Genomic DNA, 27,391 nt, shown 5'->3' on the forward strand with positions numbered 1-27,391 from the left:
TTTCTCATTCCTTGAGACCATATGTGTCTCAGGTACTGGCACTTCTTTCATATGGGGATGTTGTTGTTCTGTCATTGCCAAGAGGCAAATTAATTGCATAGTCTTTCATTTCCAAGAGGCAATGGGTTTTATAGGGACCTGTATCACAAGATCCATGTTTACTCATTCCTCCTTTATAGAGCTAACAAGTGTTGTATAGGTCATACAACATGCTCCCCCAGATTACTCCATCTTCACTAAAAATGGCGTATCTTTAAACTTTATTATTTGGGTTTATTCTATTAAAACTTTCTTCTTTATGGCACTTTAAGCACCATCTTAGTATTCCTTAGTCTGCTTTCGGAACTGTAAAAGATCCAGGAATACAACTATTTCTTTTCTTTAGGGGTATTAATATGACCGTCGTACTCCCCCAGACGATCACATTCTTCATCACATTATCTAAATTATAGGGGAGTTTCATCATTCTTAATTTATCTCATATTTCTTTCTCCCCCCTCGAAATGTGGCAAGAACTTTTCTGCCACAATTTCGAAAACCATTCATAACTCTTGTGAATTGAGGAAACTTCGATTATCTACTTCATTCATCAGATTACTTCATACGAAATGAAGTTATCTCTTCATACAAAATGAAGTTATCTTTTAACTAGTACGGGAGTACTTTTTCCTCATTCCATTTCAGGAACTCAACAGAGTTCTTTATCATTAGTACTTTTGCAAGTCACACTTGCATATCATTCTTATCTTTAGGTTCATCTGTAAATTTTATTCTCTTTGGATTTATTGAGTGCTTAATGACCATTACACGTAAGGTGTATGGTCGATACTAGGAAAGCATAATAGCTACTCCATACTTTTCTCCCAGAGTGGGACACATTAAAAGCACATGAGTCATCATATCTTTCTCCTGTCATACAGGATAAGTCCTTTGACAGAATTTCTCCCGCCATACGAGAATTTCTCCTTTTACCCCGTTACTCAGGTATTTTCCCATACTTTTCTCACCATACGGGTTTTATCATAATCATCTTTTCCCGCCATGCGGATAATTCCCTGTAAGGGACATAAATGCCAGAATTGGCTCTTTTGACTGCATTATTCAATCATCACATTTAGGAATAGATCCTAATGCTCTTTGACACACATGCTTGATCCGACGTTGGTCAAATTAAACGTGCATGTTGCTTGTTTCATCTCAAATCATGTTGACTGAAAAATCTTCTTCATAGAGAGTACATGAAAGACATTCGTCAACCAAGACTCTCAATGATCTATCTATTTTCTATTCTTGGATAAATATCCAAGAATTTTTCTTTCTGAAGCCATTCTTTAGAGAGAACATACTCCCTCACGTTATGACCTTTCTTGGTCATCTTTCGGGTCACAAGTACCCAACCATTCGCTTTCACAAATGAAAGCATGGAACACTTTTAGTCCGAGAAAAATTATCCAATAATCAACAATAATGAGCATAAAAATAACCCATGTTGGTCTGGTTAAAAATATGCACATCAAACTTTTAAAACTTTCGTTTATATTCTAAATCACCATTGGGCAAAATTAGAATAAAACATCATCCTTCTACATTAATTCCATATCACCGTTGGGCGGAAATGGAAATAATGCATATAACTCATAAACAATGTGATGATAGTACTTCTATTAAACAACTTTGCTAAGAAATAATCATCATCAACAACTTTATTGCAGCGGGAACAAGAAAAATACATTTCTCTAGCTCAAGAGCATTTCTTGATCTTTATCTGTTCTTTGAAAATTGATCACTTTGATACAAAATTTATTAGAGATTTAAGCTTTGAACATAAGACTCATAGAATTATAGTATTGTTATCATCAACGTTGGTCTGAAAATAACAATACTATATTTTAACTTTAAAACAAATATCTTTCTTTTGTCATAGCAGAAACTGTCTGCGTCTTATTTCACCCACAGGGGAAAAACATTGCTAAGAACAGTTCTTCCAATTAAATTTCCCCGTTGGTTTCAATTTAATTGGAAGATAAAACTTTTTCTTTGCAACGGAAACTTTACAATATTCTATTCAGAAACAATTACGTACTCTTTACTCTCTAAGTAATTTTAACCGTCTGGTTCAAAACTGCATTAGAGAAGCAACAATTTAATCTTTTACTTTAGTTCTATTAAAAACACTTTTATTTTTATTTGCAGCGGAAAACCATGAATAAAAAAATTCATGAACTTTTTTACTTTTCAGAAGTATTTCTTTTACTTTTCTGTTTTCTAATCAGTTATATCTCGATGGTTCAAATTGACTAGAGATTCAAATTGTACAAAACTGTACAAAAAACAAACAAAAACAACAGCCCACCGCTTCCGGCACAAAAGGGCCTACAGGCGGGCGCGCTCAGCTGCGCGGCTGCACCTCCGCCCTATTGGGCCCATCAGCCCACCAGGGCAGCGCGGCTGCGGCCTGGCGCTCTATGCTTTTGGCCCAAAAGGCACGGGCGAGACTAGGTTTTACATCCAGGCCGTTCAAGGCGATCGGACGGTCGAGCATGGATATCAGTTGAACAAAACCGGGATAGAGTTCCCCGATACCGAACCCTAGCCCCCATTCGAGTCTGCCTCTCTCGATCTCTCTTGCTCCTCTTTGCGTCTCGCCCGCAGCGGCGGTCAAGGTCCAGGTCGCCGGGCCACCGCGCGAGGCTCGATGTCGGCCGCCGGCGACGGTGTCCACCAGCGCGCCGTGCCAGCCCAGCCACCTTCTCTTCCTTTCCCCTTGCCATTTCACTCATCGCGCGCCCCCGCTCGCCTTCTCGCTCGCGACGGCGGCCTCAGTCCATATCGCCGGGCCACCGCGCCGCGCGCAGCCGCCGGTGACGGCCACCTCGCCGCGAGCCTTTCTTTCCCTCTTCTTTTCTGTCTCTCCCTTCCCCCAATACGTAGCAGAGAGAGTAAGAAGCTCGACAGCGGAGCGGTCGACGATGGCGTCGTTGCCATCCCTTTTGCCGGTCGCGCGTTCCCTTACGGTGAGCGCGCCGCCGTCGAAAGGTTTGGCCGCGGTGCCCTTTTCCCCTCTCGGGGTGCTTCTTCGTCCGGCGCCTCGGCTTGCCGATGCGCGCCCGGATCGAGAGGAACGGGGCGGCCATGATGGCGGCGCTACTTTTTCCGGTTTGGATTCGTTCTTTCCCCTGTCGATTAGGGTTCCAGGGGAGGGGGTTTCTTTTCCGGGATTAGAACTCCCGTTTCCTTTTCCTACCGAGAATCCTAAACCAATCTGGCTCTAATACCATTGATAGAATATGTTGTTCCAGTGGGCATGGGGATTCCGGTAGTAGTGGTGGTAGGTATTACCTTTTCCTTGTGGCTCGAGGAGCTCCTGGTGCCGGCCATGGTGCCGGTGATGGCAGAGAGTAGTGATTGCGGTGCTTCCCATCAGCACTGCACTAACCCTAGATCGGTAGGGGATTAGGTGGGGTGTACGGTGTTGCGACGAATCTCATGGTGCGAGCCGCCACCCCCACCTTTTTATATAGTGCAGGTGACAGGGGCCCGTCAACCATAGTGGGTTGAGCGCCCCCGATCAGGGCGCGGATCTAAGGGCCCGGTGGGCCGTTGGGCCCACACGGTGGAGGTCATCCTAACAGGAGGGAGTACGGGTGAAAGCTTGAGGCAATTTCAATGAAAAATATATCCTTGTAGATTCTATGTAAATCTGGCGAAATCAAATGGCCTACGCTAGAGGATTTCTCAAAGACTCAAATTCTACGAGAGAGAGAAAAACGTGTGTGGTTATCTTGAACAAAAAAAGGCTTTACTTTATTGTTATTTTTGAGACACACACACAAAAAAAAAACCTTTAATGCGTGTGGTGATATAGCAGACAGACGAATCGGTCGATTATCCCATCATTAACTCGTCGGTCCTGGTCCAGTTCACTTGGCATCATTGGATCGTGGCAAAGCCATCAATGCAATGCATTGCAATGGATCATGTCGACGGGCCATGGGAATGATGCTGCTACTGCTACAAGAGGTTGATCATGGCCCAATCGTAGCATGCACACGTAGTACGTACGTACGTACGTACGTGGACACGAAGCTCGATCCTTGGCCCCGCTTGCCATGGCCCAACCTTCCCGTCCAACTGTAAACGAGCATGCACACTCACATCACATGAGCATGGCGTCGCTGCTGCATCACACGGAGAAAGCGTATTTTTACGTGCCGCCAAAGATGATGCTTTGCTTGTTTCTTGATTTCTCTCGATCCCTCCTCCTTTTCTTCTTTTTTGCGACGAGCGCGTTCGTCCTCCTTGTGTTTTCCGAGGGAACGAGCTTTTCCTCTTCGCTAGTGATAATGATCACGTCGTCGTGCGCATCTTTTGCAGCGTAGTAGTACCACCAGAGACCCTTGGCGCGCCTTTTCCTCGACTTGATCGGGCAACGTGGCAGCGGCCAAAAGGAAGGGTCATAACGGTGGATGTTACCACGAGCTCCTTCCACACGCACATGCATGTGTCCCGTGTTTCTTGCTTCGCGCACTTTCCCTTCCATTTATGCTAAAAAGACTAAGGAGGAGTGACACGCGCAGCTGCTGCCCCAGTCTAGCTAGCACGTTTTGGGCGGCAACGGCGGAGGAGGAGCAGCCCCAATAATTCGTTACAGCGGAGCTTGTCTGCGTCTGTGTCGGCCTAAAACTCCGCGAAATGAAAGCAACATGCGCTTCCAAAGCTGCACTGGATGGAGCATGCAAGGATGCCGCCCGCCCGCGCAGCAGTAGCAGTAGCTAGGCGGCGAGTAATGGCGGAGGCCCGTGGTAGGTGAGTGAGGAGTGAGGACGAGGCCGGCCACGCGTGGACGTGGCGTCGCGTCGCTCCTGCCGACCTTTCTCGGCCTTGCACGGCACCAGCACAGGGCAACCGCAGAAAAGTGGCTGTACTAATCTGAACATGGCCTCGCATGATCACGTTTCTTCGAACTTGGCAACAGGCGGAAGAGCAACTTGCGAAAACTCATGCTAGGAAGTAGGAAGATTATGTTTGTTAGAGCATCTTCAATGGTACGTGTATATTCGGATGTCTATATATGTATATAGACAATGGTCTAAAAAGATTCTCTTATATACACGTCCAGTTTTGCATCAGAACGTTTATATATAGGGACCATAACAGGTGAGTAATCGCTGGGAAGAGGAAGAAATCATGACTACAGTTAAGTTTAGACGACGCCTTCACAATGTCCAGACGTGGACATTGTCAATATCGATTTAGAGGATGTGTATATTTGAACGACCAAGCTGTTGGACATCTGTTTTGGGCCCACGTCTTGAAAAACGAGTATAGACATCCATATAGACAAGCTATTGGAGATGCTGTTATCCAGTTGCTGCTGGATTGTCATCCAGTTACACAAGCGCATTGAGTTTCGAAACAGGTGCTACTATCCAACATCCGTTAAGTGTGAAGACCTTCACGCGGTCTTTTGATTTCACGGCGCGATTAGTGTTGGTTTACTTCTCACTCTTTTTCTTTTTTGTTCGGCTAGAATCAGTTCCGGATTACTTTGGTTCCTCCGCATATCACTTCATGAATAAGGCATGTAAAAAACACATGATGTACTGCATGCAGCTGAGACTGCTCAACTGTTTGCTTTCTATAGTTTCTACCTCTGGTTTCCTTCTGTAGACGGGGGCAAAGCAAAAGTAAGTGGTGCCAGCACCGCATCGAATCGACCTGCCTTCATCTACATTGTTGTACACTCTCCAGCTTGCTTCGCCGTATCATCACCAAGCTGAAACATAGCAGAAAATCAATATGCGGTGACAAACGGCAGATGAGAATTTCTTCAAGGAGACAAGGATCAAAATAGTCGATATATATACCTCATGAGGAGACGACTTTGATGCCACCTCAACTACATAGAAAGAGACCACTTAAAGGGCACTGACTGGATCATGCCTCCACAATGCAAAATTCCTCTACTTCTTAAAATACATGGCTAACATGCCTCGCTGGCGGTTCATCCAGCGGTATCTGAAAAAGGAGCTTCGTGCAAATCAAATGCCGCAAACTTGATAACATAAAAAACTAGCTCAGCAGTAACATTTATGCTACACAGTTTTCATATAGAACGAGGAAGAATTTAGTATATCTCCTAGCAGAAGTTCCACTGTTTTTCCAGACTCCCACCAGGAATGTCTAATTATCCAGACACGAAAATTTTATATGTGCTCCATATAGTTGCTAGAGCAGAACCTACTGTACTGTAAGTAAACAGATAAGACGTCAAGGCGTAAATTCCTAATAACTAAACTATTATGCCTTCAAAAAGAAGCAGCAAAATCATGTGTGTGTGTGTCACCACTTTAGATGCTGGAGATAACTTGGAGATTAGCTAAGCACGCATGCCATAGCTTGTGTGTGAGTTAAGAAGTCGCGTGATCTTGCCGAAATGGTGAAGAGAAGCCACCAGGAAAAACAATTGTTTGTGGCCGAACATTCTTAAGAAATAAAACCATAGAGGTATACAAGGAAAGTAGCCACACCTGTCCAATTTCCCATTTTTCCTTCAGCCAAATGCTATCATCCTGCTTTTCGTTTTTACTGGCTCTGTTCAATAAAAGCATAAGGCAAGGGTAAGCACAAGTAGTGAAACTTCACTCTGTTACAGATAGATGTTTTATAAATTCATAAGTCAAAAACAACAAAGTAACAAAATATATTATAATATGGTTAAACAGCCAGGTTTAATTGATTTTTGATATTCTCCTAAAACTGTGTCTTACCAAGGAGCATAATTTTATAGCAAAGAAAGTAGTACAATTATTAATTGAAACTTGTACTAATAATATTTCTACTAAGAATATTAAAGGAAGTAATACAGTGAACACCTTCACCGCATAATCTAAGAATCTGCGTTCAATTATTTCTTATTAATGGGTTATGGTTCTTGCCCAGAGTACATATATAAATTAGAATTATGAAGGAACTTACTCAACAGGTGCCTGGTCCATGGCACTTGTACGAGGTGTCATCCCATTAAGTAACTCCACTGACTGCTTATCAATGTCTCTGTGATGGCCAGACGAAGTAGAGTTCTGAAAATTGCTGTTGCTGGACATGCTCGAGCCTTGGTAACTCCCAAATGATTGCTTTGATGTCTGGCTCCCAACTGCATATGCAAGTTTTGAAAAAGTTAAAAAGGCACCCAAGCACAATAATTTCTGCAGATCTCCTAAAGAAGGGATATAAGCAAATGTTTATAACCATAAGAGGGTGAAAATAACAGGATCTATTTCAAACAAGATTGTTGAATACATGCAAGGCAAAGAATGAACTTTTGGACAGGTGCAATGTATTTGTGCTAATGCATATCTCTGTGCACTGGTCATAGTTTCACTTGATGAATGCCAAATGCACCGCCTTCTTTCATGCAACAGTAGAACTTCCTGCTATGGAATAACAATTATAACAATATTGTGAAATTTAATCGTTTGCATCATTGTTAAAAAAAATCATCATACACCAGCACAACGAAAATGTACATTAAGATGCCATTCCTGGTTCCTCATGGTGCACATACACAAGATGGAAACAGCCTTGTGGAACTTGCCAAAAATGATTTTATAGCATTCATTTACCAATATGTGCCAAATTATTTAATGGTCAGAAATCAGAAAAGATGGACAGCATCTGGAGACAGGATAGACTCAAACAGTTAAAAGTAATCAGATTTCAGACTGTTGGTTAATTTTTATTATTCATCTGGGGCAACATATCGTATGGAATCTGTTAGGAGCTAGGGTTCTGCCCTGCCTAGGGCGTAGGGTGTAGGGGAAGGAGGGAGTTGGGCGAGGGCTGGAGCGCGGCGGCCGGCGGCGAGGCGCCGTCCTTGCGGTTGGGCGGCGGCGGCGCAGGAAGGAGGCGGCTAGGGTTAGGGTTCCGGCTCCTCTGGGAGCCGGGCAATAGAATACTCCCTCCTTCCATTTATATAGGACCTAATGCGTTTTTCAAGACAGCCTTTGACTATTGACAAGATTAATAGTACATGACATGCTTAATGTGAAAATTATATCATTGAAATCTCCTTTCACATACGAATTTGACGACATGCTTTGTGTAAGTTGCATGTCATATATTGTTGCTCTAACATTTGGTCAAAGTTAGCCTCGAAAAACGCATTAGGCCCTATATAGATGGAAGGAGGGAGTAGTCTTATTGCTTAATTCTCGAAAGTCTTACAACTTGTATATATAACCATAATCTGGAAATAAAACTAAGATAACTTGAGGCCTAAGCCTGCCCAGTGGGCCCCCTGCGGCCACAGACCTGGCCGGTCATAACATCTCTCCCCGCCTGCGCAAACAGCTCGTCCTCGAGCTGAAAGTCGGGGTAGTGCTGGCGGAACTCCTCGTGCTGCTCCCAAGGAGCGTCCTCCTCTGGTAGTCCGGTCCACTGAATCAAAACGTACCAGGAGCCTCGGCGCAGCTGAGCCTTCAACGCCTTCTCTGGCTCAGGAAGTAGGCGCCCGTCCATGATCGGTGGAAGTGTCGGCGGTGCCGCGGGTGGCTCACCGCGGAATGGCTTGAGCAGCCCGACATGGAAGACATCATGGATCCGCGCGCCTGCCAGAAGCTGAAGACGGTAAACCACTTTCCCAATGCGTTCCAGGATAGCAAAGGGACCGGCATAGCGAGGACCGAGCTTCTTCCTCGCGCGTGGGTCCAAGGACTGCGTAGAGCGGTGAAGTAGACGCAGCCAGACCCAATCACCCACCGCGAACTCCGCCTCGCGATGGTGGCCATCATAGTAATGTTTGGCTAACTGCTGGGCCTGTAGGAGCCGTTGCTGGACCTTCGCTAGCATCTCATCACGGCTCCTCAGAAGAGCCACGGCTGCCTCGGTCCGTGCCAAGGCCGGATCAACCGGAAGGATCGGCTGGGGTGGCCGGCCATACACCACCTCAAAGGGCGTAGCACGGAGGGCGGAGTGATAAGAGGTGTTGTAGCAGTACTCCGCCCACGAGAGCCAGTCCACCCATGCGCAAGGGCGATCACCTGTAACACAACGCAAATACATGGCAATCACCTTGTTAACTATCTCAGACTGGCCGTCCGTCTGAGGGTGGAAGGCGGTGCTCAGGCGTAGCTTCATGCCCGCCAGCCGGAAAAGTCGCGCCACACGTGTCCCGTAAACACGGGGTCCCAATCACTGACGATCGAAGAAGGAAACCAATGGAGACGGACAATGCCATCGAAGAAGGCCCGTGCGACAGATGCCGCTGAATAGGGATGGCCAAGCGCGATGAAATGAGCATACTTCGAGAAGCGGTCGACCACCGTGAGAATGACGGACTTGCCGCCCACCTTGGGAAGGCCCTCGATGAAGTCCATGGAGATGTCCGCCCAAACCTGAGACGGGACCTCCAAGGGCTGAAGCATGCCAGCCGGGCGTAGAGTCTCCGTTTTGTTGCGCTGGCACGTCACACAAGACCGTACCCAGTCACGGACCAGGGCACGATCACCGGGAATGTAGAAGTCGGCGCGGAGACGATGGAGCGTCTTCTGCACGCCCTCATGGCCCGCCGAGTGGGCGAGGCGCAGCACCTGCTGGCGAAGATCGTCGTGCGCCGGAACGAAGACTCGGCGCCCATGGAGAAGCAGGCCATCGGCAAGGTGCCACGACTCCTCCAGCTCTCCCGCCGCCAGCTGCTGCTGCAGGAGGAGGGAGTCGGCCGCGGCAGCGGTCGCCCGTCGGATGTCGGCGTAGAGGGCGAAAGAGGGCCCGGTGAGGATGCAGAAGGCCGCCCCCTACGTCGTACCGTCGTCCACATCGGCGTCACGCCGAGACAGGGCGTCGGCGACGATGTTAATACGACCCGGCCTGTACTCGACGGTTATACCTGGCCATTCCTCGGGCCGGGCCGGGCTTCGGGCCGGGCCAACCAAAGCCCGACGCAAAAAACCCAGGCCCGAGCCCGGCCCGGCCCGGCCGTTGGGCCTAAAAATCGGGCCCAAGCCCGGCCCATCACACTAAAAGCCCATCAGGCCTCGGGCCACGGGCCGAGCCTCTTCCTTAAATGGCGAAATTGACGGGCCCGGGCCCGGCCCGGCCCGGGCTTCGGGCTCAAAACCTAGGCCCGAGCCCGGCCCATGGACAAGGTCGGGCCGGGCCGGGTCAGGCTTTTTTGGGCCGGGTCGGGTCGGGCCGACCGGGCCAGGCTGCCCATGGCCACGACTATCGACGGTGAAGTCAAAGCCAAAGAGTTTACTGATCCACTGGTGCTGGGGTACCGTCGAGAGCCTCTGATCCAGCATGAACTTGAGGCTGTAATGGTCTGTGTGGATCCGGAAGGAACGACCCCAAAGATAGGGCCGCCAATGGCATACTGCCTGCACCAGCCCAATGAGCTCACGCTCATACTCCGCCAGCTTAAGATGGCGCGCGGCAAAGGGACGGCTGAAGAAAGCAAGGGGTCCATCGCCCTGATGCAGGACCGCACCGAACCCCGCACCGGAGGCGTCGCAGTCGACGGTGAAGGGGAGGTCGAAATCCGGCATCTGCAGTACGGGTCCCGTCGTGAGGGCCCCCTTGAGGGCCTCGAATGCTGAAGTGGCCTCCTCATCCCAAGAGAAGGCGTCACGACGGAGGAGACGCGTGAGTGGGGCCGCGATGAGGCCAAATTCCCGGATGAACTTCCGGTAGTACCCCGTGAGGCCAAGAAACCCGCGAAGAGCCCGCGGAGACTGTGGAATCGGCCAAGCGGCGACGGCCGCCACCTTGTCTGCGTCCATGGCCACTCCCTCAGCCGAGATGACGTGGCCGAGGTAAGCGACCGAAGGCGTCCCGAACGAGCACTTCGAGCGCTTAAGATGAAGATGATGCGCCCGAAGCTCGTTGAAGACGATGGCCACATGCTGGAGGTGCTCTGCCCAAGAGGCGCTGTAGATAAGAATGTCATCAAAGAAAAGGAGAACGAACCGACGTAAGTAGGGCCGGAGGACATCGTTCATCAAGGCCTGAAATGTCGCTGGGGCGTTGGAGAGGCCAAAGGGCATCACCAAGAACTCGAAGTGGCCGTGATGAGTCCGAAACGCCGTCTTGGCGATGTCATCTGAATGCATGCGCACCTGATGATACCCCGACCGGAGGTCCGGTTTGGTGAAGAAGCGTGCCCCATATAGTTCATCCAGGAGTTCATCGACCACCGGGACAGGGAACTTATCCTTAAGTGTGAGAGCATTAAGGGCGCAGTAGTCGATGCAGAAACGCCACGTGCTGTCCGACTTGCGAACGAGGAGGACCGGCGTTGTGAATGGTGATGTGGAAATCCGGATAATGCCCGCGGCAAGCATGAGTGCACACTGCCGCTCCAACTCGTCCTTCTGCAGCTGGGGGTACCGGTAGGGCCGTACTGCCACCGGCGCCGAGCCCGGCAGGAGATGAATACGGCGGTCGTAGACCTGGGCCGGCGGAAGGCCCTGGGGTTCCGCAAAGAGATCACTGTGCTGCTGCAGGAGGTTATCCAACAGCGGATGCTCAGCCTCAGTGGTGGCCGCGGCCAGCTGGAGCGAGGGCGACGCCGGGGCGCCTCCAACGCCCTCCCACCGGATGCAACGGCCGAGGCGCCAAAAGGTCATCGTCAGGGCGTCGAAGTCCCAAAGGATGGGTCCGAGAGTCCGCAAAAAGTCGACGCCGAGGATGAAGTCGAAGCAGCCCAAGTCGATGCCGGCACAAGTGATGGTGATGTGCTCGTCGCCGATAGTAATGGGTACGTCCCGAGCGAGCCCATGGCAGCGGAGGCGGTCGCCATTAGCGACGGTGACCCGCAGCTGCTCCCCGCCTGTCGGCTGTAGCTCAAGGCGCCGCATAGTAGCCTTAGGTAGGAAGTTATGTGTAGAACCCGTCTCCAAGAGAGCCCCCAGAGTCTCGCCACGGATCGTGACCGGTATAAGCATAGTCCGCTCATTACGGATGCCGGCCAACGCATGAAGGGAGACGACAAGGGCCGTAGCCGGCGCGGGCGCGGGTGCCGGCGCGACCTCGACGGCGGTTGGGTCGCCGAGTCCATCATCGGGGGTATCATCCTCCGTCTCGTCGACCGTCTCCAAGTAGAAGAGGCGCGGGCAGACATGGCCCGGGGCATAGGGTGCATCACAGTTAAAGCACAGCCCCAGGAGGCGGCGCTCGAGCTGCTCTGCCTGCGAAAGGCGCCGGAAGGGCCGCGTCGCGGCCGGGGTGGTCGCCGGCGAGGCGGCTGAAGGTGCTGGCGCGGGCGGCGGGGGCCGTGGAGGCAGTCGGCTCCCCCGAGTTGCTGCTGGCCGTGTCAAGGCCTGGGCACGCTCCTCGAACGCCCGAGCGTAGTATACGGCCGTCTGTAGGTCCTGGGGCCCCTTCATCTCGACGTCCACGCAGATGTGGTCGGGAAGGCCGCCGATGAAGAGCTCAGCTCGCTGTAGTGCTGTCACCCCTGGTGCGTGACATGCCAGAGCCTGGAAACGGTCGGCGAAATCCTGGACCGTGGAGGTGAAGGGTAGGCGGCCCAGCTCGGACAAGCGGCTGCCGCGCCGTGGTGGTCCAAAGCAAAGGAGGCACAGCTCGCGGAAACGATCCCAGGGAGGCATACCGCCCTCGTCCTGCTCGAGGGCGTAGTACCACGTCTGGGCTGCACCCCGGAGGTGGTATGAAGCGAGCCAAGTGCGCTCGGATGCAGGTGTGCGCTGCCCCCGGAAGAACTGGTCACACTGGTTTAACCAGTTAAGGGGGTCCTCCGAGCCATCATACGTGGCGAAGTCGATCCGGGCGAAGCGAGGTGGTGTCCGGGTCGATGCGCCAGTGCCGACCGGTTCGACGATGCGGAGGGCGGAGGGCGGCGCGTCGTACTGCAGCGTGGACACCGACGATTCACCGGCCTCCGTGTAGACCGGCGGTGGCGACGTTCCGGTGAACCATGCCGGAATCGGAGAGGGCGACAGTGGGAACCACACCTGCTGGATCGGGAGCCCCCCTGGAGGGGCCTGACTCAGGCCGGCGCTGGGTGGCGGGGACGGCGTGGGAGCCGGTGCAGCTGGCGCGGAGGGAGCCGGCGCGGGCCAGACCGGCCACGGGGCGGGGGCGGGCGCGGCCGACGCGGGTGGCGCCGCGGGCGCTGGTGCGGGCCATTGCGGCCAGGCCGGCGCTGGGGCGGCCGGCGGCTGGAGCGCCGGGTAGCCCCCGGCGAGTGCTGCGGGCACCGAGTACCACGGAAGAGCCGGGGGGGCGGAGGGCACAGGGGGCGGGAGCGGCGGGGGCGGCCCGTACGGGCTGGCCAGGAAGAGCCGGATGCCCTGGACCGCGACGACCAAGTCGTTGAGGACACCCGCCATGGCCTCCGGGGTGTAGTGGGCCGGTAAGGTTGAAGGGGATGGCGGCGTAGCGGTGACGGGGGCCATCGGCTGGCCGGTGGGCGCGCCGGAGATGAGTTCCAGCGGCGCCGATGGAAAGGCCAGCGGCCCCGTGGCGAGTGGCGATGGCGCGGCAGCGGTGGTGGTTGTTGGAGCGGCGGCGGTGGTGGTGGTCAGAGGCAGCGACGGCGAGGGTGGTGAGGACGACATAGTCGAACCTGAGCTGGCTGATACCAAGGTGTTAGGAGCTAGGGTTCTGCCCTGCCTAGGGCGTAGGGTGTAGGGGAAGGAGGAAGTTGGGCGAGGGCTGGAGCGCGGCGGCCGGCGGCGAGGCGCCGTCCTTGCGGTTGGGCGGCGGCGGCGCAGGAAGGAGGCGGCTAGGGTTAGGGTTCCGGCTCCTCTGGGAGCCGGGCAATAGAATAGTCTTATTGCTTAATTCTTGAAATAGTCTTACAACTTGTATATATAACCATAATCTGAAAATAAAACTAAGATAACTTGAGGCCTAAGCCTGCCCACTGGGCCCCCTGCGGCCATAGACCTGGCCGGTCATAACAGAACCATTCTTGATGGTGTAGTCATGCAGATATGCAATCAATTTAGGTTTGAGCACAATGTTGACATGAAAGAATATCCGAAGAGTAAAATAAAACAAAATTTGACATTGTACATCAAAAGGGGAAATGCAAATATTCTCTTTGCATTTTCATTCAACAGGCCTTTCATCTTTATCATTTCGCTATACCCATTTGCATGTGGTGAACAGATAAAAACATTCATGACAGTTAACACAATTTGTGGAGAAAAAAGAAGTAAAATTTCTAGGCCCAGCGCATATTAGACCATAATTTCAATTGCTCTATTCATTAGTTCTTCTACATACAATACGATCATGAAGCTAGTTTCAACTTAAGACCCAAAAACTACAACTACGGTTGCAAAGATCAACTAAGACATATACCTGGAACTCCAAATCTCATTCCAGTACTGCCAAAAGCAGGGGCACCAAACGATGGAGTAGACTGTGTAGGCTGACCGAAAATGGTATTCATTGGAACTCCTGGTGCGGCAGTTCTGCATAAGATACATTAGTTCAGATTATAAACACAAGAACACAATAAACATGATCACCCATATTGATGGGAAGAAAAATGACCAGTCATGTTCATAACAATTTATGGTAACCGAGTATTCTTGAAAGCGCCGACTACTAACAGAGTAACAGAATCAACAGTTTATTCAAGACCATAATCAGAGTATTACCTTGGCCCAGATCCAAAATTTGTTGCTGCTCCAAGTTGATTGAAACTACTAAACACAGGTGGTCCATTAGTTTGAGAACTCCCAAAGGTTGAGTTATTTTTCACTTCTGGGAAGGAGCCTGCAGTAGGAAAGCTTGGTGTTGCACGTGCCTTGTTCAGCAAATTAGTGAACTCTGTCAACTTTGCATTTTGTAGATTTCTTTCTCCTTCAACCTGAAGAAAGAAAAATTAAGGAGTGATAGTTTGTTCTTAAGAAATTTCGGAAACAATTAACCAACTTTACAATGATCAATCTACAAAGGTTTATCTGTTTTTTTTTTTGTGTGTGTGTGGTTAAACCCACACTTAGAAGTCTTTATGTTGGAACATTTTCACGGGCATAGACCATGTCCACAAGGAAAGTTTCCACATATCTCTATGACTCTACCAACAATGATAAAGCATGAATGCAGGAACACATGGTACATATAGTTCCATAAAAAAAATGTGTTACATAGCATTGTGCTAGTACATGCGAGGTCAGAACAATGTAGTTGCAGTAATGTTTGACCACATACTTCAAGTGCCAAAAAATACCATGAAAAAGAACGGGTGGTACTGCCAGTAAGCTTACTATTGACTGCATAGGCTTCCCTTGTTTGCCCTCTTCGTATGCTTTAGCTCTCAGCTCCTCATAGCTAATATCCCCCGTAATGTCACAAGGACCACTGTGTGCCAACAAAACCAAATATTATGTACATAAACATCTGCATAGCCTAGGGCAGCTGTTGAAGCGGAATTCAGCATAAGGTGCGATTTACCTTCTGAGATGAGCATAACAAGTAAGCTTCCACAGGGGAGCCTCATTCTTGAAGTCATCAGATATCTGTTGCCTGCAGGACTCAGGGTCTGCACAGGATCTGGGAGAAGAACTTGCAACGTTAGTGACTCGCCCATAACCAAGTCAAGCAAGATCAAAAGTATTATAGCATCATGGCATTGAGACTCACGTGTGGGCCGCCTGCGGTGCTGGCTGCGCCTCCGCTTGCTTCGTCGGCGCCGCTGAGGGATCCCTCACCCACTTATTTTGAAAAGGCTGACACAACAATTCACTAGTCACACATGCATCTATCCATATAGACCACATAATTTTGCAATTGATGAAAATGTCATACAGAGTAAGATCTCTTCCCCATTACAGTATACTAACCTTTGCCGGGCCAGGATCGTTCCGCTGCTGGGCGGCGCCGCCTTGCACTCCGAACCCGAACGGATTGGGCTTCTGCTGCTGCTGCTGAAACTGCTGGGACTGCGCACCGAACGGCTGCGGCGGCGGCTGCTGCCTGCCCCCGGCGCCGAACCCGAAGGGGTTGGGCTTCGCCTGCGGCTGCTGCTGCTGCTGCTGTTGGTTGGAGTTGGCGTGCACGAACCTGCACTGCGCCCCGTACTTGCAGCTGCGCGCAGCATCCAGAACCAGCATTACATACAAATCCACGGCGCGCGCGCGCGGCGGGGTCAGGGCAAGGGCAACCAACCAATCGGAATCGGTGGCCGCAGCGGAATTAGAGCGGGGACGGATCGGGGTACCTGCCGCGCTGGTAGTTCCTGCAGAGCTCCGGCCGCCGGTTCATCGCCGCCGAAGGGGGGCGACCCGGGGACGGCGCTTGGCCGGCGCGAGTCGTGCCTAGGGTTTAGGGTGGGGGGCTCGCTGTTGCTCCGAAGGACCCCCTTCCCCGCCGCCAGAAACGGCCTACTTCACTCTGCCAACGGATCAGCGTAGCGTGGACGCGACGCGGCGCGAGGCGGCGGGGCAGTCCTTGGCTGTCAGTCGGTGGGATTCGGGGAGAAGCCGCGGCGGGCGCGGAGTCCGGTCGGCGCAAGAGCGGCGCAGAGCCAACCAACGGGCGGTAATCGCTGGGCCGCGGGACGCAGGGCTAGGCCCATGCGACGTGGGCCGTGTCCCCTTCCGCGTTTTCCTCTCAGGTGGCTGGTGGGCTAACCCTCAAAAGAAAAGGTGGCTGGTGGGCTTCCACCGTCCCGTACTACGGGCAACAACGGCAAGGCGCGCCCTTAACCACACACAGGGCAGCGAGGCTGAGTGGCTGACCAGAGGAGCGGAGCAGAGACCACGAACGAGACGCGGCCGGCCACGGCGCTGGTGTCCTCGTCCGCCGTCGCTGTGCCGCGCGGGGATGGCGGGGCAGGCGCCGGCCGTGGTGGCGTTCGCTCTGGCGGCCGCCATCCTCTCGACGCCGCCTCCGCAGTCGGAGAACTTCTCCAACATCCCGCCCACGCTCTCCGGTACGTCCCCGTTCATCCGCAGGAGAGAGCAGCGCCACCACGGATGGCATGCGCACAGGCACAGGCACAGCACAGGTATCAGTTAACTGATGATGGAGGTGGGGATGCAGGGGACGACAAGGCGCAGGTGAGGATCAAGCACCCCAAGTCGGCCAAGGCGCTGCAGTGCACCTCCAAGTGCGTGGCCACCTGCATCCGCGGCGGCGAGGGGCCCATCAACGTCCGGAGGCCCCTCGTCGTCTTCAAGGAGGGGCAGTTCCGCAGCCGCCTCTACTGGTAATTACTCTACTAATTAGCCGCCCTGCCTGCCTGTTAGTACTGCTGGGGCCAGGCCACTGACGAGTTAACCATACGTGCTTAATTCCGTGCAGCCTGACAGAGTGCTCGGACATCTGCAACCTCATCAAGGACGGCGAGGACGGGCCATGAGACGAGCGAAGCTCTTGCCCAGGAGGAACGACAAGCACATTCAGGGCCATTCCGGGACTGCATTTCTCACAAGGAACCGCGCGAATCACGACGGAAATTCCGAAAGGAACCACGGCGGTCATGCGGTGAAGAGATCATACTAGGGAGGGAGGGAGCATCGCCATGGAATTTCTGTACTTTCTACCGCTTGCTTATAGCTGTACATGACACAGCAGGCAGAGCAATACATTTTTGGCATTGTCAGGACCATGAGCAACAGAGATACAACATGAATGAATGAATGAATGCCTTCAACTCATAACTTGAATTTTATTCTGCAACATATACAGCCATGCTGAACTCACTGATCCAGTGTCGAAACAAACCTGCTGAACTCACTGCACTTGCAATCCTTTCTGACCCGCGCACTTGCTGAAACAGCTAGGTTCAACTGTCAACAATCTAGGTTTCCTTTCTTGCTTATAAATTGTAGTACTACTCCCTCCTTTCCGGTTTATAGGGCTTACTCCCTACATACATTTGTAGTATCTCAAAATTTTAGTTTTTCCATTTTATAAGGTTCAATTTGGTTGTTCCCCATTACATGTTCAGACTTCAAGATGCATTAAATCATTGCATGCAAGTATTAAGAGAAAACTGACTAATGCATGCACTTTATGCATGCATGCATTGCAATTAATGCATTCGTAAACATATTTTTTGAGGAAAACAAGAGCATTAATTGGGTGCTTTTGCAAACTACAAAAAATATTCCATCACTCACCATCTACCTTGATTGGTGAGATTTTTGAATTGAGCCTTAGGGCATCTCCAACAGTTGTGAGATGGGTGTTGGTAAATTTGCCACCTAGGACATAGTGATGATGTGACATGTATTAAATGTGAAGAGAGAGCAAAGTTGTATGTAGATTAACCAATAACCTTTGCACAAGCTCCAAGGTGAAATAGAGAGCAATCACATTTATTGTCTCACAATCTATTGGATAGCTTACATACAACCTATTGGAGTAGTTGTATGATAACTTGTTGGTTGATGACATGGACATTTTACCAACAAGACTAACATACAACCTGTTGGAGATGCCCTTATAAATCGAAAAGGAGGGAGTACATGATAATGCCGCAGACCAGAGCTGCAGGCTACATTATACTCCCTCCGCCCCATATATTGACACTAGTGCAGTGTCAAAAACGCTATTATATTATGGGGCAGAGGGAGTACATGTTGTCAGTAAACTCACAACACCTTCATAACGATCGCCTTCATTTTATTTGCTAGCTAGTTAGAAATCAACCACTATCATATACAACATTTTGCCCTGAATTCGACAAGAAGTCGAGGCAAACTAGCCAATTAATCCAGCTGACGTGCTCAAGATTTATCTGACATCTTGAGGAGGATACCAGTCTTTTAATCCAGCCGGCCGTTGCACATTGGTTCAGTGCTGAAACAAACCGGATGATCACTGGATGTGCACCTGTGTGATCCGAGACCTGGTCGACCACTTGCCGAAACGGCTCGGTTCGACTGCCGACAATATAGGGCTTCCTTTGCACCTCTGACCTGATGATTCAGCTGTTACAATAAACAGATATTCAGTACATGGAAAGACACACAGATATTCGCTGTTGCAGAAGTACTCAGAATGCATTTTTTTATTGTTGGACACTATTTTAGCTTACCAGTCAGTTCACTGATCCCATATCAGGCAGGAAAAGGTATCGAAATCGGGAGTCGAACGGGATGATGCCGAAAGTCCGGGTGCCCAGGAGGCTTTGCCGCCTCTGAGACACGCAGTGCTCGACGAATGTAGCTTGCTGCTGAGGCAGGAAATGCGATATCCAGATAGGGAAGCTGTTGTCGTCGACGAACCCTCGCGCGAAACAGTGCAGCATTTTGGGGATCAGAAGCTTCCCCTTCCGGCTCACTCCCACCGATGCTCTGATGAAATCACGCTGCGCATCCTGCAGCTCTTCCCTTACGTTGCTGGCTGTGTATATCTTCACCTGCAATGATAAACAATCGTCAGTTAAGTATAAAAACGTTGCAAAATGATGGTGCTGCATTTCATATCAAAAGCCATAAAATGAGTGATCTAAACTTACTGCAGGCGAAGAATACATTCCACAGCTGAGGGCAAATGTCAGAAGTGGTTCAGGTGTTGAAATGCAGAACTTTCTCTGGTCCTCAGGTGACTTTATCTTCTGAAGGGCAAGAAGCAGAGCCTTAAGCAAAACAAAGAAGCTGTTATCAGTTTGCATTCATGAACAAACAAGCAGGTTTGTCATCAAGATGCACTGCAGCTCACATACCATCTGTGGCCTGTGATTCGGCGGCTTCATCTTCAAAATAACATATTCGATGAATGCCGCACTGAATGAATTCCCTCCAATTGTGTAGGCAGCCTGGAATAAAAATAATAGCAACAGTGTTAGACATGAATCATCACATGAGTACAGAAAAACGAAAATCAGTTAACGAGCACAAATCTAGTTTTGAAGCAAACCTTTTGCATCAGTGAAAACAGTTTCATGTCACTTCGTGGAACACCGTAGGCAAGATAAGCCTGTAAAGGGATAAAGCACCATCAAGTCTCGCGTCAACTATCAACCAAGTCTATCTCCATAACCAGAAAGGCTACACAACTAAAGCGAGTCTGTCAATTCACCGTACGTGCATCAACAAGGCGTTGTACAAATTGATCCAAAACGCCAATCTCGCGTCGTCGCTGAGATGAACAGGGTTTACTTCTGCCAGCTGCTCAATAAGCAACCTGCACTCCAATTAGCATCCATCAGTACGGATTAGTGAATTTTAAATCAAAACCAAAGCATCAAGACATGCTAAGAACACTGCCCATCTTTTTGGTATTCAGACTTGCAACTAAAATTGTAATTTCTTGGGGTACACAAAGTGTAATGCTGTCTTGTTTGGAAAGTCAGCAGACTAATAGCATCCGTAATTTCAAACTTTGTCTTGTGCGGTATTCAAACTTGGAACTAAAAATGTAATTTCTTGGGCTAGACAAAGTGTGATGTTGTCTTGTTTGGTACACTGAATGGTAACTGCTACTCATAGCCAGTGGACTCTGAATATAAGTAGCATGGATTGGTTGACACCATACCTGAACTTCCGAAGCGACTCCGCGGCATACTCGAGCTGCTTCTTCCCGGCGGACATCCACGAGACCTCCGACGCGGCGCCGTAGCCCCCGATGTCGGCCCAGCTGAGCTTCTCCCGGGCCTTGTACGGGTCGAAGACGGTCTCGGAGGCCAGCAGGTGGTTGTTCTGGTTGAGGTCGACCTGGGGGCTCTGCACCCAGGAGGAGATGGAGGACGGCTCGGACAGCGACCAGAAGGCGGCGATCCCGCTGGGCGACGGGCCGGCGCGCTGGCCCTCCCCGGCGGCGGAGGGGTTGCTGGCCCTGGAGGCCTCCCGGCAGGAGTCGGAGAGCGAGATGAAGATGTTCCTCATGCACCGCACGATGTCCTCCGACAGGTGGTTCGGGTTCGCGCCGCCGCCGAGGGCCTTGATGGAGAACTGCCGATGCAGCTTCGGGGGCGCGGCCTTCTCCGCTCTGGTGGAGTTGCTGGTGTCGCTCGCCGTGTCCTGGTACGGAGAGAGCGCCATGGATGGATTCAGATACGGAGGTAGAAAGAATGTGGTGGTGAGGAGAGGGGGGAGGCCGGCGGGCGGGCGTACGTCGGATTCGGACTCGGGTCTGGCGGCGGGGCGGTGGGAGCAGAGGGGGAGCGGCCGCTGCTTGGCGTTGGCGCGGTACTCGACGAGGCGCCGCTCGTTGCGCTCCTGGATGAGCTGGAAGTGGAGGGCGACCATCTCCTCCTCCAGCTTGGAGACGGCCGCCTCCATGGCGGAGATGTTGGAGAGCAGCTCCTGGGCCTGGAGCAATGGCAAGCGCATCCATACATGCTCTGGTTAGGTCGTGGCCAAGGATGGCAGAGAGAGAATGGCGGCGGCGGCGCGCTTACGTGGGTGGGGAGGTAGGACATGTCGGCGAGGGTGACGGCGGCGTGGTCGAGCGCGTTGTCGAGGATGGCGTGCAGCGCCGTCTCCTCCCGCAGCACCTCCTGCAGCCTGAGCACCTCCTGCTCCAGCTGCGACCTGAAGCCCTTCCTCCTGGCCTTGCTCCGCGGCAACGGCATGGCTTCCCGCTCCGCCGGGGACTCCGCTGTTATTGGCCAAGGACGATCGAAGCGGCGCACGTATCGCTGATGACTCCTCCGGAACGACGACGTTCGTGGTAGTTAATGGCGATGAACTGAAGCGTGCGGAGCGGAGGCGGGCGGGCGTATTTGCTGGGGCGGAGCCGGGGAACGAGGAGACCGGCGCGACTGCGACTGCAGCAGCGAGTATTAACTGAGGAGGAGGCAAGGAGGAGAAGGAGGGGCGTGCACACTTCAAAATTTGAAATGCGCCTAGCTACTAGTCTCCGACGCGTCGCTAGTGCCGTCCGCGTGGAGGGAGTGGGTGGCCAACTCGCGACCCGAGGCCGAGGGGGAGGCGCGACAACAGGAGCCACCTCGCTGCTGGGCTGGCCCGACTGCCAGACCAGACCTCACCTGGTACTCGGCCGCTTGCTTGGGTGTGGGTGCGAGAGGCAAGGCGGCGTGATCCGCGGACCTGCGCGCCAGCAGCGTCCCCAGCCGAGGCTACCGGGGTTCAGTTCGAGGCGGGCCAGCGCTGGCCGCCGAGCCCAAGGCGACGCGGAGGCTTTGTCCGGCGCGGTTGTTCCCTTGCCCATCCACGCTTTTGTTCTCTTCTTTTACGGGGGCGCATTGCATTGTTTATCGTTACCGCGGCTAGTGGAGCGGTGGTCGCGCCCAGCTTTCGTGTCGCCCCGCACGCCGCCCCACGCCCACGGCCAAGCGGATGCGATGCGGAGACCGATGATCCCGATCCGTCCGTCGCTCTGACTGTCCGTCACACCACCCACACACGGATCCACATACTACTACCTCACCCTACCCTACCAGTTCAAAACTTTTTTTTTGCAATCTTTTTTTTTTTGCTATCTACCAGTTCAAAACTTCAAAAACTTGAACCATCGCTTGCCCGGCCCGGCCCGGCCTCCATCAACAAAAACAAATGTGAAAAGACAAAAAAAATCCTGAACGCCGCTAGCCCGCTACGTACCGCTGCTGCCGGCGGCGACACGCGGAAACCGGCCAGACCATGGAGCACGACCGAGCCATGGCAATGAAATGAATACCGGAGACCAGATGCACCTACTCCACTAGCCGCTGTAGTAGGAGTACTGCGCCCTGATAAGTGTCGTCAATGCCCCCCAGCTCGGTTGCTTCATTCAATCGCTGCTGGTGATGGAAGGGAAGGTGGTTCAATGCGACCGACTGGAGGGAGGGATGGATGGTGACAGTTTACACTGGCCCCGCAGTAAAGACAGCATGTGGGGCAGTGGCTGTGGGTGCGTGCTGCTTGCCCAGAAAGCAGCACCAATGAATGGTCAATGAAGACGACCGCTCCGTCCCATGAATCAACAATACTCCTACTACAGCGCAATGTCGAAAAAGTGCAATGTCGAAAGCGCGCCACTTTCTCTGACAATCCGACTATGGGCATCTCCAACAAGTTGTATGTTAGTCTTGTTGGTAGAATGTTCATGTCATCAACCAACAAGCTATCATACAACTACTTCAATGGATTGTATGTAAGCTATTCAATAGATGATAAGAAAATAAATATGATTGCTCTCTATTTCACCTAGAAGCTTGTGCAAAGGTTGTTGGTTAAACTACATATAACTTTGCTCTTTTTCTACATTTATTACATGTCACATCATTACTATGTCCTAGATGGCAAATTTACCAACACCTATCTTACAACTGTTGGAGATGCCCTGTGACGGTCTGGGCCTTGGGCTCCAACAACAAGGATAACGAAATCACAACTGTGCCAACAGTGAGTGAGTCCAGCAGCAGAGATCGATCTTCCCTACCCATCATCAAAAAACAAACAAAAGGAGGAAAGGCTACAAGTTGCTGGCTCAGGCCCGTTATATGCTTCCAATTAACCAACGCGTAACTTCGCGGCTCCTGTTCGGCCCTTGCTGCATCAAACAGTCGAGGAAGAGCATAGCCTCGTTGTTTCTCATTCTACCAACCGGTTTTTAGACATATTCATATTACTCTTGAAGATTTTTTTCAAATATATATATATATATATATATATATATTTATCTATAAAAAAATCTTTTTAAAATGCAAACAACTTTCAAATTCTGGTAATCTTTTCAAAAGCGTGAAATACCCAAGATTTTTCAAAACTCGCATGTTTTTCAAAAATTCTGAATTTTTTTAAAACCGAAACATTTACTGAATTTATTAAAAAAATGGAGGGCCATTTTTTGAGTTCCCAAACATCTGTTTTAAATTTGTGACCAAATTATGAAAACAGGAATAATTTGTATATTCCGACAAATATTTGAAAACACAAATATTTCAAAAACAATCCAAACTATCTTCAGCTTTGCAAACATTTTCTAAAAAGTACACTTATTCAAAAAGAAAAGATAAAAAAACTGGTAACAGGGCTGGCCATTAAGTGTGGCGCAAGCAAGCAGGCAGAGCGCTTGCCGCCCGTGTTTACGTGTGGTTAACCGAGGGTTTTCGTTTCTTTTTTCCCTTATTATATTTTGTTACATTTTATTTTAACAGAATATCTTTAAAAATAGAAATGTTCGTCGGATATTAAAAAAATTATATTTTACAATTATATATTAATTGATAAATCATTCACAAAATTTTGTAAAAATGTGAAGTAAACTTAAAAAGTGTTTACATATTTTAAAAATATTATCGCATTTTAGTTTTTTTCTGTGATTTAAAATGTGTTAAAGTGTTTCATAAAGTGTTAATGCATTTTGAAAAAAAATGTACAGCTTAAAATGTGTTCCCACAAATACTTGCAATTTAAAACAAAAACTGACAATTAAAAAAATGACCGCATATTTTGAAAATATTTTAACACAATTAAAAAAGAGTATTAAAACTGTTTGCACATTTTGAAAAACATTCATGTAACTAAAAAATATTCAAGTGTTTTAAAAATACATCCATTTTGAAATGTATTCCAGATTTTCGCCCACCATGCAACTCATCATCTTCAACACTGCCAGCATCCCCATCGAAATTTGTGCCTTTTGGCTAATAACCTCATATCCCAAGCTTCTTGTGTGAGATCCCACCATGCGTTGCCGCTTTAGGTACACTTTTGACGTATCCATAATTTTTATTGTTTAATGTTATTATATTACAACTTTTACATACTTTTTGCAACAAATTATATTATTTTGGGGATTAACATATTAATCTACTGCCCAGTATCAGCTCCTGTTTTTTGAATGCATTTTTTGTGTTTAGCAAAATATCCATATCAAATGAAGTCCAAACACGACAAAATTTTACGGAGATTTTTAATTGAATATACGATTTTCTGCAAGAATTTATGTCAAGGGGGGCCAACGGCTTCACAAGCTCACAGGGCGCCCTCCCCCTCCTTGGGGCGTGCCTGGTGAGTGGCTCCCTCGAAGTCAATTGGAGCTATCCTTCAGCCGTAAGGAAGGTTATATCCAGAAAAAATCGTGTTAAATTTTTTAGGCCGAATCGCTACATATTTAGAAACGGTGTTCGGCCAAAAAAAACAGGTATGCGAAACAGAGAAGAAAACACGGAGGGAGATCCAATCTAGAGGGGCTCCCGTCCCTCGGGGGACGGGGAGTGAAGGAAATATGCCTTAGAGGCAATAATAAAGTTGATATTTTATATTTCCTTATTCATGATAAATGTTTATTATTCATGCTAGAATTGTATTAACCGGAAACTTAGTACATGTGTGAATACATAGACAAACAAAGTGTCCCTAGTATGTCTCTACTTGACTAGCTCGTTAATCAAAGATGGTTCAGTTTCCTAACCATAGACGTGTGTTGTCATTTGATGAACGGCGTCACATCATTAGGAGAATGATCTGATGGACAAGACCCATCCTTTAGCTTAGCATTATGATCGTTTAGTTTTATTGCTATTGCTTTCTTATGACTTATACATGTTCCTCTGTCTGAGATTATGCAACTCCCGAATACCGGAGGTACACTTTGTGTGCTATCAAACGTCACAACGTAACTGGGTGATTATAAAGATGCTCTACAGATGTCTCTGATGGTGTTTGTTGAGTTGGCATAGATCAAGATTAGGATTTGTCACTCCGTGTATCGGAGAGGTATCTCTAGGCCCTCTCGGTAATGCACATCACTATAAGCCTTGCAAGCAATGTGACTAATAAGTTAGTTACGGGATGATGCATTACGGAACGAGTAAAGAGAATTGTCGGTAACGATATTGAACTAGGTATGATGATATCGACGATCGAATCTCAAGCAATTAACATACTGATGACAAAGGGAATAACGTATGTTGTTATGCAGTTTGACCGATAAAGATCTTCGTAGAATATGTAGGAGCCAATATGAGTGTCCAGGTTCCGCTATTGGTTATTGACCAGAGACATGTCTCGGTCATGTCTACATAGTTCTCGAAAGCTTAATGTTCGATGATGATTTGTATTATGAGTTTTGTGATTTGATGACCGAAGTTTGTTCGGAGTCCCAGATGAGATCATGGACATGACGAGGAGTCTCGAAATGGTCGAGAGTTAAAGAATGATATATTGGAAGGTTATATTCGGACACCGGAATGGTTCCGAAGTGTCGGGAGGTTACCAGACCCCCCCCCCCCGGGGAAGTATTGGGCCTTAATGGGCTTTAGTGAAAAGGCGAGAAAGGCCGCAAGGGGTGGCCGCAACCCCCCCCCCCCATGGCAAGTCCGAACTGGACTAGGGAGGGGCCGGCGCCCCCCTCTTTCCTTCTCCTTCTCCTCCTCCTTCCCTCTCCCCCCTCTTGGAAAAGGAAGGGGATTCCGACTAGGATTGAGAATCCTAGTTGGACTCCCCTATGGCGCGCACCCTTCCTTGGCCGGCCTCCTCCTCCTCCTTCCCCTCCTTTATATATGTGGGCAGGGGGGCACCCCAAAGCACAAAAGTTGTTTCTTAGCCGTGTGTGGTGCCCCCATCCACAATTTACCACCTTGTTCATATTGTTGTAGTGCTTAGGCGAAGCCCTGCGTGGATCACATCACCAACACCGTCGCCGCGCCATCGTGCTGACGGAACTCTCCCTCGACCCTCTACTGGATCAAGAGCTCGAGGGACGTCATCATGCTGAACGTGTGCTGAACACGGAGGTGCCGTACGTCCGATACTTGGATCGGTTGGATTGTGAAGACGTTTGACTACATCAACCGCATTACTAAACGCTTCCGCTTTCGGTCTACGAGGGTACGTGGACACACTCTCCCCTCTCGTTGCTATGCATCTCCTAGTTAGATCTTGCGTAATCGTAGGAAATTTTTGAATTACTACGTTCCTCAACAGGAAGACCAATGACCAGAGGAGGAAATTGTTGTCCCATCTAGGGGGGAGGCCAAGAAAGAAGGAGGAGGAGGAGGAGGTGTGGGCTCTCTCGCCCTCTCTCCCATCTAGGGCGATCTACATCTACTTTGTCACCGTCAACAACAACTCTCTCCCCGTCTATGTAGCGGTGTAACATCTCTATCCCCGCTGCAATCTCTACTTGAACAAGGTGTGTTATGCTACATACTATTATTCAAAGATGTGTTGGCATCCTATGATGTTTGAGTAGATTCGTTTTCCCTATGTGTTAATTGGTGATCATGATTGATTTGGGTTGTATGTTTTATTTTGGTGTTGTCCTATGGTGCCCTTCATGCCGTGCAAACGTGTGGGATTTCTGTTGTAGGGTGTTGCAATATGTTCATAATTTGCTTACTATCAGGGTTGCATGAGCGATAGAAGCACAAACTCGGGTAAGTGGGTTTTGCATATGGGACGAAAGAGGACTTTATACTTAATGACATGGTTGGATTTTATCTTAATGATCTTTAGTAGTTGCAAATGCTTGCTAGAGTTTCGATCATAAGTGCATGTGATCCTAGTATGGA

General features: G+C 49.9%; 3 protein-coding genes across 3 annotated transcripts; 1 reads left to right on the forward strand and 2 right to left on the reverse strand.

The window, feature by feature from the left end:
- Positions 1-5,488: 5,488 nt before the first annotated feature.
- On the reverse strand, positions 5,489-16,509 carry LOC125519789 (zinc finger CCCH domain-containing protein 46). The gene is made up of 11 exons (XM_048684558.1): positions 16,196-16,509; positions 15,819-16,062; positions 15,619-15,704; positions 15,430-15,528; positions 15,243-15,336; positions 14,631-14,842; positions 14,329-14,441; positions 6,979-7,156; positions 6,531-6,594; positions 5,868-6,018; positions 5,489-5,776 (listed from the first exon to the last, which is right to left on the reverse strand). Exons 1-10 carry the CDS (start codon positions 16,237-16,239, stop codon positions 5,971-5,973), a joined length of 1,182 nt encoding a protein of 393 aa, XP_048540515.1. The 5' UTR covers positions 16,240-16,509; the 3' UTR covers positions 5,489-5,776; positions 5,868-5,970.
- Positions 16,510-16,631: 122 nt separating this feature from the next.
- Positions 16,632-17,636, forward strand: LOC125519791. Its single transcript, XM_048684559.1, has 3 exons — positions 16,632-16,909; positions 17,020-17,185; positions 17,281-17,636. Exons 1-3 carry the CDS (start codon positions 16,801-16,803, stop codon positions 17,336-17,338), a joined length of 333 nt encoding a protein of 110 aa, XP_048540516.1. The 5' UTR covers positions 16,632-16,800; the 3' UTR covers positions 17,339-17,636.
- A 607-nt stretch (positions 17,637-18,243) lies between these two features.
- LOC125524043 lies at positions 18,244-22,172 on the reverse strand. The gene is made up of 9 exons (XM_048689117.1): positions 21,329-22,172; positions 21,042-21,239; positions 20,464-20,948; positions 20,013-20,112; positions 19,846-19,905; positions 19,652-19,744; positions 19,445-19,564; positions 19,022-19,345; positions 18,244-18,914 (listed from the first exon to the last, which is right to left on the reverse strand). The coding sequence occupies exons 1-8, from the start codon at positions 21,500-21,502 to the stop codon at positions 19,025-19,027; spliced, it is 1,551 nt and encodes a 516-aa protein (XP_048545074.1). The 5' UTR covers positions 21,503-22,172; the 3' UTR covers positions 18,244-18,914; positions 19,022-19,024.
- Positions 22,173-27,391: the final 5,219 nt, after the last annotated feature.

This window comes from Triticum urartu, chromosome 7, assembly GCF_003073215.2.
Source record: "Triticum urartu cultivar G1812 chromosome 7, Tu2.1, whole genome shotgun sequence".
Lineage (NCBI taxonomy): Eukaryota > Viridiplantae > Streptophyta > Magnoliopsida > Poales > Poaceae > Triticum > Triticum urartu.

What these genes read in the sequence shown, in the direction of transcription:
- LOC125519789 (XM_048684558.1), bottom strand. Translation starts at nt 16,239, where the DNA reads ATGAACCGGCGGCCGGAGCTCTGCAGGAACTACCAGCGCGGCAG. An exon ending in AGGAACTACCAGCGCGGCAG is followed by an intron (nt 16,063 to 16,195) that starts GTACCCCGATCC and finishes TGCTGCGCGCAG; the next exon opens with CTGCAAGTACGGGGCGCAGT. An exon ending in AATTTTGGATCTGGGCCAAG is followed by an intron (nt 14,442 to 14,630) that starts GTAATACTCTGA and finishes TATCTTATGCAG; the next exon opens with AACTGCCGCACCAGGAGTTC.
- LOC125519791 (XM_048684559.1), top strand. Translation starts at nt 16,801, where the DNA reads ATGGCGGGGCAGGCGCCGGCCGTGGTGGCGTTCGCTCTGGCGGCCGCC. An exon ending in CATCCCGCCCACGCTCTCCG is followed by an intron (nt 16,910 to 17,019) that starts GTACGTCCCCGT and finishes GTGGGGATGCAG; the next exon opens with GGGACGACAAGGCGCAGGTG. An exon ending in TTCCGCAGCCGCCTCTACTG is followed by an intron (nt 17,186 to 17,280) that starts GTAATTACTCTA and finishes AATTCCGTGCAG; the next exon opens with CCTGACAGAGTGCTCGGACA.
- LOC125524043 (XM_048689117.1), bottom strand. Translation starts at nt 21,502, where the DNA reads ATGCCGTTGCCGCGGAGCAAGGCCAGGAGGAAGGGCTTCAGGTCGCAG. An exon ending in ACAACGCCTTGTTGATGCAC is followed by an intron (nt 19,906 to 20,012) that starts GTACGGTGAATT and finishes ATCCCTTTACAG; the next exon opens with GCTTATCTTGCCTACGGTGT. An exon ending in TGTTTTCACTGATGCAAAAG is followed by an intron (nt 19,745 to 19,845) that starts GTTTGCTTCAAA and finishes TTTTTATTCCAG; the next exon opens with GCTGCCTACACAATTGGAGG.